At 42.5% G+C, this 12,595-nt stretch overlaps 1 protein-coding gene across 6 annotated transcripts in view; it reads right to left on the bottom strand.

Annotated features, from left to right (window-relative positions):
* The window catches only part of LOC112459981 (homeobox protein homothorax), a 376,700-nt gene that overhangs the window by 348,615 nt on the left and 15,490 nt on the right, over positions 1-12,595 (bottom strand). For all 6 annotated transcript variants that reach the window (XM_025024373.1, XM_025024374.1, XM_025024377.1 and 3 more), the window contains one exon: positions 8,001-8,142. In XM_025024373.1, coding sequence (XP_024880141.1) covers positions 8,001-8,142 — 142 coding nt within the window. The remainder of the gene's footprint in view (positions 1-8,000; positions 8,143-12,595) is intronic.

Genomic DNA, 12,595 nt, shown 5'->3' with positions numbered 1-12,595 from the left:
TTTTCGTCCACTTGTTCCACTCTTACTTTGTGAAAGATTAGCGCGAGGTTCTCGAAGTTATTATAACATCATTATTTGTTACATGCGGGTGAATACGTTAACAGTCCCGAAGAGACAGGATAAGACTCTTCAAACAGATTGAATGACTTCTCTCTTACAGCGTCGAAAGTATCCAAAGAGTCGAGAAATGTGAGATTTAGTCAGGAACGTCGCTCCTCTATGAGAGAAAAAGATCGGATAATGAAATATTGTCCGCACGCACGAATTCCCAGGCAAGAGCCCGCGTATTCATGAGCCCGGAATTCTGAATGGAAGTCCTCGGAGCTCTCCCGCTCCGGCGTATAGATAATGAAGGCGTCTCATGCGACAAAAATACTGTCAACTGTTCGTAGGGGAGGTAAGAAGGAGGGCTAGAGTTCTTACGCGGTCCTGTCATCGCGCTTTTTCGACGGTCTGCTCGAACGGCGGGGTAGCGCCATGCCAGGTAGGCAAGATTACAAATTGTAAACAGCCCATTCTGTTTTCGGCGTGGCCCTTCCCCCTGCTTTTAATTCTTTGCACATAGTTTTTCCTAAAACGATGTAGTCGCTCGAATCATATGCCGACACGTGGAACTGGACGCATCCATAAAAAAAATTGGCAACAGTTCGTGGAACAAAAAGATTCACAATGTCTGAAAGAAAGTAAATGAAATTCGAGAAGATCAATTAGTCAGCGTTTAATTCTACGAGGGTCGCACAATATATTCCATGTAATTTACGAAGAAATTGGTTTGTATAACGATATAAGAAATAACTCATTACGATATTGAAACAGTGATAACGCAATGTATGCTCCTGTAGAAGGGAAAAGTGCGGTATCATCGCATGATGATGGCGGAGAAAATCGACCGTTCGCGGCGAGGATGTTCGATGAGAAAACAAACATCGATAGATGCGTATAGAAACGTCAGCATTCGCTTGGCTGTCAGGCGCATAACTCAGCGCGCACGGCGCGGAGGCGGTAAAAATATTGTGCGATAATATTTAGAGAATGCTCTCGTTCCGGCACGCGGGGTGTCTGTTCGGGGCGACCTCGTGTGCACGTACGAATACCACATGGAGGAGAATACATATACGCACACGTATTGCGTACGTGGTGTGCGCCGATCCTGCCGAGAGATATACGAAGCAGCTGCTTTGGAGGCTGCTGCTGTTGCTGCTGCTGCTCTCTTGCCTCCGCTATTGCTGCCGCCCCCTCGAACCCTTCGTAAAACCCTTCCCTTCTGAGCAGTTGGAGAATTCTAAGCAGACTGGAATACGTGACATGGGCGAAAAATTTTCTAATTCCTTTCCATCTATTTCTCAACATATTTAATACTCTCAATAAACCTCAAAGAATTTCTTTTCATTTAATGTTCACAGTTGCGAATATGTTTTGTGCAAATCAAAATAAATAGAAACAATAAAAAAAAAACAATTAATTTCAATGTTCTTTTCAGCAATTCAATTTTAACATGAATTTCTTTTATTAAGCGGTCTGATAGATCATGGCATACTTTCTTTGTAAACTTTTTGAATTTTTGCAATATCTTCAAAATTGAAGAAAATATAATACACGAAAATGTGCTGAGACGTCATATCTTATATAAGAAATGACGTCATACCTTTTAAAGTTGCCGTCATCAAAGAAACTTTAGCAAGCTATAACTTTCTCAAATTTAAGTTTTTTTTTTTTAATTCAAAAAGTACTAAAAATCGGCTTAGATTCTCTACATTAATTATGGATACCGCTTAATAAAAAAAAATGTTAAAACCGAATTCTTATTGTTTCAACTTTCTCTTGTCTACAACAACATTATAATTTATAGTAATTACAAAAATAGCAACTTACTACCAAATCTTATATGCACGAGTTTCTTAAGGTCAAAATAAAAAAGGACTTCAACTTTCTCTAACTCACAAATTAAGATTCATGGGCCCTCTAACAAAAGGATAAAACTAAAGAACTTCCGGTACCATAAACATTTGACTTTCCTAAATAGAGTGATTGATGTCTTTTATGTTACACGGTTAATTTCTCTTCTTACAAAGTAATTTTTGCACAGAGTCGAGTAAAAGTATCTCCAAAAGTTCTCTATATATACGTTGTGTATAGATCGTGTATAACTAAGCATTTAGAAAATGCTGACAAATATAATGGGTTTTTATTTTATGCGATATGACGGTAACCGTATTCAAAGAGAGAAAGGATGTTTTGAACAATGGCATAAATGGTCCACGATCCTAGGACATTTAGGCGTTCGCAAAAAAACAATGCACAAGTGAAAAGACTATATAACAATTGTTCTTCAAGGTTTGCAGATAGAAATTTTCGTTTACTCACTCTATAACCCTACTCACGCAACAAATATTTTCTTTAAAAGTAGAAATACACATGACAGACTATTGACTAAATTTGGGACTATATCGTTTCCGATTGTAAGCTACACAAAGCACTGAATACAATTCGATAATTTAAATTAGTGAGAGCCAGTAATAACTTTCTCTGACTCTCAAATTGGGATTCGACATGGACCCTTTAACGGTCTAATAGTCTAACAAAAGGATAAAACAAAAGAACAAAATTTCTTCCGGAACCCCATAGACAACTGACTTTCCTAAATAGAGTGATTGACGTCTTTCACAAAGTTGTGATTTCTCTCGGTTATTTAAAGTAATTTTTGTACAGAGTCAAGACCCTATGTGATACGAATGAGTACACGGCACGTGTTTTTTGCAAACGAATATATGACACGAGCGGCCGCCGCGCCGAGTCGCGAGAAGGAGAACCGCGGCAGAGCGCGTGATATCGCGTGATCGCTATCGCGTAGTAGCACACGTCAAAACGGGGAGATATTTACGCTAGAATGCGATAATTGCGAAATTGTAACACGGCAAGACCGCCGGCGATAGTCGTGCGGCTCGTAACAACAGAATTAAACGTGTATACACGCCTGGTGTTAAAACAATTAAAACGGGGAAATCTGTAACGTGTTGGAAATGCAGTTCAAAATAGTTCCAGAAAGCTAAACTTACAGTGGATTGAAGTCCTGCAGCTTTGTTTATTGCTTCAAAAATATTTGCATCAACGCCAAAGGTTTTACTTCATCATGAATTTCAACATTAATCTCAAGTAATTTTTCTTGGTTACAAATTTCTTAATAAAATATTATATCTAATTTTAAGTTTTAAATTTCATACCATTAAACATACCGTTTTTATTCTATTTTAACATTCAATTAAATTTTCAATTAAAATTTGATGATCATTTTAAATACAGTCTAATTCGCCGATGACATTGCGATAACGTCTCTCTCAGGTAATGGAAAACCGGTTCAAATACCTATTCAAGCTTCACGTGAGTTTCGTTTAGTTAATTGACCTCGAATTTTAAAACCGCAGCATCTCGATGGCACAGGATTTCTCGTTGACTTCTTAGACCATATTATATCATATTATCAATGATTTCATATAAATATTTTTCAACGTAAAAACAATTTTATAAATGTAGTATTTACAATATTCTTGTACTTGTATAAGTTCTTAAAGTCATGTAATCAAACAGAAGTAAGTCAATAAATGCCGAAAGAAAAAGAACCGACAGCTTTGAATAAAATGCATTCATCTAGCGATCATCAGTGGGAGGGGAGAGATGGCATTTTATGAGGGCTTAATGCTGCCAGAGAAAGGTGGATCCTAATTGTACCAATAAATCGCTACAGAATCTTTCTTCTCGGTTCTCTCGCTCGCCTCTTTCTTTCCATGTGTTTGTGAGCACGACACGGAATCGAGATATCGTGATGAGTGCACGGACGCCCACGTCTCCGTATTCAGTGCTTCGGCAGTTTCGACTCATTGTATAAAACGCAATTATACAAAGGGAGAATATCTCGCTAATAATAACGAATTATCGTACTTGTACTTGGTGGTGAGCATATATGTTAAAAATAATCAAAAAATTATTTTCAATATGAATAAATAACTCCCTTAAGCTTGTATAGATACATATGCCTAATTGTCTCTCGTAAAATTTCAGTTAAACAGTAGCAAAATAATAGATCTCTAACGCGATTAATCACTAATTTCCTGTTGCAACAAAATTCCTTTAAAGTCGAGTCTTCGTAAGTAGATAAGTACGGATTAAGAGCTTTTATTCAGTCGAGCGAACATCGGCGACGCTCATTTGACCGGCCAGATTCACGTTAAAGGTGGTGCGCGGCCACGAGGCGACGAAGCGCAAGTAAATTTTTTTTGTCGACGTGGTCGCCGGCGATGATCGCGAAAAAAAAGAGCTAGATGCCTCTTTTGGTGGGTGAAAAAAGGCGCAACAAAGGCACAGCGTAACGCAGCGCAGCGGGGGTACAACCGATGGCACGTTGCAGCCAGGCAACGATGTTCCGAAGGCAACGAGTGCGCGCGCGAATCGAGATAGGATAGAGAAAGAGGACCGAGAAGTCTCTGACGAGGGCAGAGAGAGAAGAAGAGAGAGCGAACGTAGAAGGGCAGAAGGGGGCACGGAAGACTTGGAACATCGCGGCCCCATAGGGCACACGATGCGTGGACCGCAGGGAGGGATAATAGTGGACCCATTGAATAGATCAATTTACAATGGCAGAAAATGAGCAGTTCCCCACTCCCATCTTGCATCGCATGCCCCTCTCGACGCCTCTCCGGCCCCCCTACTGCTATCGTCCCGGCTCGACTCTCCACGCTTCGATGCTTCTCACGACTCGACGACCGCCGTGGTCGGGCCCCAACTGAAGATCGCGCATGCGCCGTGCCCCGCGGCAGCCATGACGCATGCGTGCACGCACGCACGCATGGTATGCACGCACGCACGGTACGCACGCAACGAAACGCGAAATAATCCCGCGCGCAGCATGCGGCCCTTTTGTCGTATGGCCCTATCGCCGCAGCGGTACCGATATACGGAGCGCGAGGGGACACCGAGGGGTACGAGGGCACGGCTCACAGGGCACGCCTCGGAAACCGCCGCAAGAGGATTGTCACCTGCTTATCTGCCAACGTGCATCGTCGCGTGTGCGTGAGAGACCTACGCGCCTAGTGACGGCCTTCAAAGGCAACGCTCGCCTGAATATCGATGCTTTGCGAAGTGTTGATGTTTCCCGAGATGTACGATACATCCGAGACGCGTTCTCGCGTAAAAACAGCTACAGGTATCCTAGGAATATTCTTAGAGAAGATTAGAACGCGCAAGAAAGAGGAATGGAATACGCTGGTTTCAACGACAGTTAGATACTTTCAAGTTAACGCAAAGCGAATTTTAAGTTGTTAAAAAGATTGTCGATAAAATTTAGTAAACTGATAAATTGAAGACAATCTTCGAATTTCAAACGTCGATAAGTGCCAAAAATTAATGTATTACTCACATTAAAAGAATGTAAGAATATCTGATTGAGATAATAATCGTGTATCAGTTGAGCATCCCTAATCAATATAAATTAATTAACCATCTCAAACATATGTTCTACTTGACGTGATATCATATACACTCTAAACACAAGTACAATAAAATGCAGCAATTTTTCTCTCTAAGCTTACTTCGTTATCCATTTCCTTGCCACCGATTGTGTTATTATTAATTTATCGTTATTAAAGGAGCCAGATATAGATTCGAGAAAAGGACTACATGACTGTCAATTTCTATCTCGGATATTGTACGGATTTAATCACGGAACGTTAATTTCGACGTCAAGGGAGAAAGAGGAAAATATTCGAGTAAGAAGCGGCATCATATTAAGACGATACACGCGCGCGGCACCGTCGCGGAATAAACGTTCCGTATAGTCATAAGCTTTATTTTCCGTCGGCGCACGTTTTGAAATGCACCTTATGGTGCGCCTTATTAAGATGCAAATATCATGTCAGTTTCGCAACGCCACCGGGGTACATTCGACGCCGTGCACACCGGCGTAATAACGTCGACGCTGGCTCGTAGATAAATAACACAGAGATTCGCGATTTTCGCGAATTTCATTACGCTCCGCTTTCTCTATCGGCGGAAAAAAAATTATGCTGGAGAAAGAAAAACAATTCGCGTTTAATTATCTCGAAAATCTTGATACGCCGGAAATTTGGAGTGTTCTTATCGTCTGGTGTGCTTTTCGGCATCAACGAGACAAAATAATGTATACACACGGGTCGCCACCTTATCCTACCTCGCGCCGAGGCTTAATTCTTATCGTTATCTCGGCATAGCGTTGCTCAAAGCCACTGCTACCGTATTACCGACACCCTATATTTAGATGTAAGTCTCGGCGAATTTCTTTTTCTTCCAGCGCGATAATGACGCCGCGCGAGCGCGATCGCGTGAGTGTAAGTTATTCGCGAAAATTCTTGCGATCGCATATCTATTGTGCAATGACACGTATTACGTATTATCTATTATCTCGGTTAAGAATTTAATTAATGATACACGATGCACGATACTAAACCCTATATTACATCGGTCGCACAACGACTGAAAATAACTGGAGGTTACAGCTATCTAACGATGCAAGGCGCAATGGGTCCGATACCCTTCAATCTAAATGTGCTGAATTCGTTTGCATCGCTTCACCATAAGCAAACGAGCACGATAACATTTTTATTGCCCGTTCTGTCGCCTCGGCTTAATGTGTTGTCGTGAATGCTACATTTCTAGAAAATTACGTAAAAAAGACGGGCAGAAGTGAATGAATTTTTTTCATTACGCTCCATCCGTTGAAATATCATTTTCGACCTATTTCTGATTAATCGCGTTTCTCGTATCAAGAAAATTTATTATTCACAGAATAAACCGAGATATTATATATATGCGCCCACGCTACGTAATTCAATATATCAACGCTTAGTTACATAAATTGTTGATTATTAATTCAATACTTTTGAAGTAGAACACTTCGAAGTAGACCAACAGTAGAAAGCAAAGGTGACACCTTCAGATATAGAATTATCGTTCTTCTACTTTCCTCTACTAACCGAATGACATTTGCCGTTATAGCTATGGTATATCACGTTCCATCATGTTATCGATGCAAATGTCTGTGGCGAGCAATTTATTGTATCTGTAGAAAAAAACACGCGGAAACGCGCGCTCGACCGGTACACTTTCCGAGTAGACCTTCGAGAGCAGACCTACGTGCGCGATCCAGCACGCAGACAGCGAAATGGTATGTTTTAAAAGGTCCAAATCGTTTCACGGCATGCGGCCCCATAGGCTCTCGAGTTACCTACGCGTGTCCTTGGGGGGACCAGCCTCAGGTGAGCCGCTAGAGGGAAAGAAAAAAATAGGAAGCAAGGGAAGAGAAAAAACGCGCTCACGCGCGCGCGAGCGAGCGGGCAAGCGAGCGAGCGAGCGAATCTTCTGCCTCGTAGCTAGAACGGGGCCCGTATATACCCGGGCCCCGGGTCTCCTCAACGGTAATCCTAAAAATAAGTCCCACGATAGGCAGGGTTCTTCTTCTTCTTCGAGGCTTGAGACACGCTAGTGAGAGTCTCGTGCGATGGATCTACACTATCTACAGTTTCGGGACGGAGACGAAACGCGCGTCTCTCCTCGTGACTCATGTGAAGGCTCGAAAATCACTGTGGGACATTCTCTCACGGAAGAATCGTGCGACAGTTCGCCGAACAAAATCGTAAAATTTTCGCGAGGATTGCGTCCAAGGATCTCGACCTTTTAAAACATACCGAAAAAACGCTGAAAACGACTCCTAACTGTTTATAAAATCCCTTTATTTTTGAGCCACTCAAGCAAGTCAGTCTGCATTAAAAAAATATCATCCCGATCATATACAATCATTTATTAATTGGCAGATATAAATTTGATTATCAAGATAAGCTGGTCTATAAATTAATAAATAGAACAACGGGTATACGTCGAATAATGCTCGCGATGCAACATGCATCGCATCTCTATACATATATACATATATATATTTTTTTTCTCTATACACATTTAATATTCTGTAAACTTACTTGTTTTGAGAAAACGGCGATATCCTCGTTGAAGCTTTCTGACGAACAGACATCACCACCAGCTACACCGGGGTCGCGCGGCGTACACGTTGCCAACTCGCACTTTTCGAATATGAGTGCGAGGAGCGGGAACAGGGGGTGTCTGAAAGAAGAAGCGAGAGAGTGCGCTTGAAGATAACGGGAATAACGCAAGACGGGTGAGCGCCTGAGCGCGCGAACGGCAGCAGATACGCATTATGCTAACGGAGCGTACCGCATCGCCCGTTTCGCAAAGCAGCGCCGATCTCGGTAGGCATGCTAATTAACACCGCAATCTTTCGAGCTTCTGGCCGACGGCTTCTGGCCCGATTCATTTCTGCGAAGAGGCGATAAATTATTATCCGATGCCCGCGATATTACATAACGACCGCGCGTCGGCGCTTGCGAAAGGAGGCGCGAAAATCTCGAGAACGCGAAACAAACTTGGCGTTCAGGAATGTAATTAATTACTCGAGATCGATGTAATTAGCAGATCTCGTATATACGTATCGTAAAGAAATACGCGGTAATAATGATATTCCTCGTCGTGACGACAACAGTCCTAAAACTACGGAATAGTATACTAATTAAAGGCTATTGGATTCCTGCGCCCGAAGAGTGTCTCCTACTCCACGAGTGTTCTGGATGTTCCGTGTGCCGCTGATGTCCGTAAATAGCGCGCGTTTCTCGAATCGCCGAGGCGTGGCCCGTGCGAAAAAGCCGATCTGAATCGACACAAAGTCTCGTCCGCGCGCGGCGGTAGACCCGGCCGCACGTTTTTCTTTTATCCGCGTAGCGTTTTTCTCTTATCCGCGCGTGACCGACAGGGTGGGCCGCCTGTTAGCGCTACGAGGACGCAATTAACTCGGACAACCGTGGTGGCAGAAGAAGCGAAATCCGGCGTGAAGCGCTTAACCGAAAAGCAGGGGATTGCTTCACTGCCGTCCACGTGGAAAAAAAAAATGATTCCGACCGCCTTCGTACGACCATTAGATTTCGCTCCCTGCATTTTCTTACGCGGAAAAACGATGTTACGCGCGGAGACCTATAGAACACTGGCTAACTACCGCAGTTCTAGATGTTCTATTCTTATTCCATAGTTGCAAATTCTTATGCATATTTATTATTATTGTAGTTGTACTTTTCAGTAATACGATTTCCTGTCATATCGATCATTATCTCTGCAAACGCGCGCACCCGAGCGCCCATTTTATGTGTAATAAATTTATACCCTATCTTTCTGTGAGACACTATCAGCAAATAAAAATTGTTCAACTTCTACCGTCTTTTCCTTAGCTTAATTCATAATTTATTCATAATCCGTGAACACGCATTGGGCTGTATATCCAGGGACAAATTGAAAAATGGTCGATAATAACGAATGGGTCTTCTTTGCCAATAACAATCAGAGCGAAATAACGTGTTCGTGGAAAACTGCAAATTCAATGGATAGAGCGTGCTAAATAATGAACACAGTCGCGAATCGTTTTTTTCGTTAAGTTAGTCTTGACTTACGTTTATATCGATCGCGATAGATCCAGACCCGCGTCTAAAAACACTAGTCAGAGTTTAGCTACTAAAACGATACAAGTTATGTAAATAAAATTGACTTAATTCGTTATTTTTTAAACGAGGAAAGCTAAACAGCATAAAATGGCTGCGTTGATAAATAACTGCATTAATAATTAGGATCTAATTAAAAAATGCAAGATGCAAAAAAAGCCTATATGGAAAATCCTTAAAATGATTCGATGAGGGACAGAGCGAGAACGAGCAAGCAAAAGAGAGAGAGAGAGAGAGAGAGAGAGAGAGAGAGAGAGAAAAGAGAGTAAGGAGAAGAAAGGAGGGAGAAAAAATGGAAGAGGTTGTCGTACCGCTCGATACGGCGTAATATTCCTTTGTGCGTATAAGCGCGTGTTACACGTAAAGTACGCTTACCAATGCGACATTAGGAGGATAAGATAAGATTAGGTCGGTGCCTGTGCAACATTGTTGCAAACAGGGGCTTAACATCGAGGTTTAATGCCTGACACAATTCTGTGACGTGGAATTATTTGTTTGTTGATGTAACGCATGACGTTGTTCACAGAGAAATTTTTCTACTTAACGTCTACATTGAGTCGCTTATATGAAATTTAACTTCAGAGCGATGTACAAAAGAAGGACATATTTACCATTGCCGAGTATGCAAATGCAGTTGACGTCATTTTGAAGTTAAACAAAGCTCACATCGACTTCTAATTTGCGTTCGTATCGTTAACATTTTACTTTAGAATTTGTCAAACGATCAAGTCGTATGTAAATTAGAGACACAGGTGGACAAGAGATGATAAGAGTGTACATACGCAGCTTAAATACGCAAAGTAAATTTCCACAAAACAGTGCATTTAATTTGTATGCACGTTTATTTGAGACGAATGTTAGCGAATGCGGGAAGACTAGGAACTGACAGTGCTATTCAACAAATTACACAGAATTAATATATCACGGCAACTAATAGAAAATCCCTCGTACATGTTAGTTTTCTTTATCCCTTTTAAAGCACTCTCAGTCTTAAACAATAATTAATAATAAATGTAAAAAATTCCGAAATATAAAATCTTTACGGTAAAAAAGTTTTGCAAATAAATAAATCATTAAACGTCTATATATAATAAATAGGCTATACATACTGGATGTATGACGACGTCGGTTAAAAGTGACCATTGACACGGATTTTTAGCTCGCGGCTCGTCCCGTCCCGTGGGGGTTATACAATTTCAAAGACGGCGATGAAACCTTAGAGGGGTCTCGGCCCCTCAAGAGGTTCGAGACGGAGAGAAAAAGAGAGAGAGAGAGAGAGAAGGAGCGGCGCGAACGTGGTAGCCGCCAAAGTGGAGGCGTTGTGTGCGCATGGTAGCGGGTCGCGTCTCGCGGCGTGGCGGACATAAAACGATTCGGAACGAATTTCGACAAATTGACGTGGCCGCCGCGAGCAACGTACTCTCCTGTGCGCGCCAACCTGACCGAACCGAACCACCACAATGAACGGACCAGAGCCAAGGTACCCGACCAGGCGGAAAAAAAAGCCCCCGTCGACTTTACCCCTTTCGCCCGCCACCATCACCACAGTGTGGTCTTACCTATGTAGTCGTTTTTTTCCCCGCTTTCTCCTTGTCCATATCTCTATCGCCTCTACTTGCCGCGGCTCCTCCTCGGACTCCTATCCCCCGGCACCACACGGACCGTCCACCACCGGATAATCGATTTTAACGCAACGTCGCGCGGTAATTGTTAATTTAGATTTTTCGCGCGCTACCAGCGGTATTGAAAGCTCCTCCGTCTCCCTTTTTACGCTTCTAATGAGATCCGAAGATGGCTAACGCGACTCGTGAGATCGTTTTCGTATGGATTAGGAAACGTAAAAAATCGCACGGAACAAAGTGATCACTCTTTCTTTTTTGGCAGAGTCGAACCTCACGAGAATAAGATTCGCGATTCTCGACGATCTCAACAATCTCGCTCGGCATTTTCTCAGGCCTCGCGGAGCCAATCGGATGCCACAGTTTCTCTCCTTTTTACGCGCGGCCCAGGAAAACCACCGAGCCGCGCGTTGCGGGTCCCGCGATTGAACGCCCGGCGGTACTTTAAGTGCGCGTTTCTTGAAAACGCGGTCGCGCAACAAAGTGCAACGTCGATGACAAACGACGGCCAGAAACGAGGTGTCATAATGACGGGACCGCAAAAGGTAATGATATGATTGGGCCGTTGTACGCAGTATGGGGGATGTTTGCGGTTTTGCGGTTTCCGCCCCTCAAATCGACGCCTCTTCCCTCTTTTCCCTTCCCCTGCCCTCCCTTCCTCCCCCCGCCTGTCTCTCTCTGTCTTTTTCTCTTTCCCTACGCCTCCCCCGCGCTCTCTTTCTACCGACTCTTATTATTGCGCACGAGCATCGTCAATTTCACGCCGTATACCGCGGTTTACGATTTGCTAAACGACCAGCGACACGTTTTCACGCGCATGGCTTAATTTTGTTGGCGGTGTAGTAATTTTGAGAATGTCTTTCGATTTCGTCGCAAATGCGAGATCGTGATCGCAATACCGATGCGCATAATAATCGAATATAAAACGCAAGTCATGGAAACGACGAGTCGAGAAAGAGAGAGAGAGAGAGAGAGAGAGAGAGAGAGAGAGAGAGAGAGAAAGAGAGAGAGATCAAAGCCAAAGAAAGAACCGAGGATAAAAGTAATGTAATTATTACAATTTGCCGTGACTTATAAATGCAACCATTTACAAAGCACTCCAATTAGCTAACTGTTAGATTCGTTGTTTATTATAGGACGCAATTGCGTATATCAATCGACCATGTCAGATAATTTCTTCGCGCAAGAAAAACAATTTTCATGAAAATCATAAATTATTACAGTAAAATCTTCTGTCAAAAGTGAAAAAATTTCTGTACAATGGTTACAATAGATAAAATTAATAAACATTTTGAAATCCCCTATTCTTTCAGCTTACGATATATTATTCTCAAATACAGTTATAAATAATAGCATAAGATGTTACAGCTTCTAAAACCTTTACACTTCCTCGTA

Source organism: Temnothorax curvispinosus, unplaced genomic scaffold (assembly GCF_003070985.1).
Source record: "Temnothorax curvispinosus isolate PA1 unplaced genomic scaffold, ASM307098v1 QBEX01010285.1, whole genome shotgun sequence".
NCBI classification, from domain to species: Eukaryota; Metazoa; Arthropoda; class Insecta; order Hymenoptera; family Formicidae; genus Temnothorax; species Temnothorax curvispinosus.
Note: the sequence above shows the minus strand (reverse complement) of the source record. Positions and strands in the feature narration are given on the sequence as shown.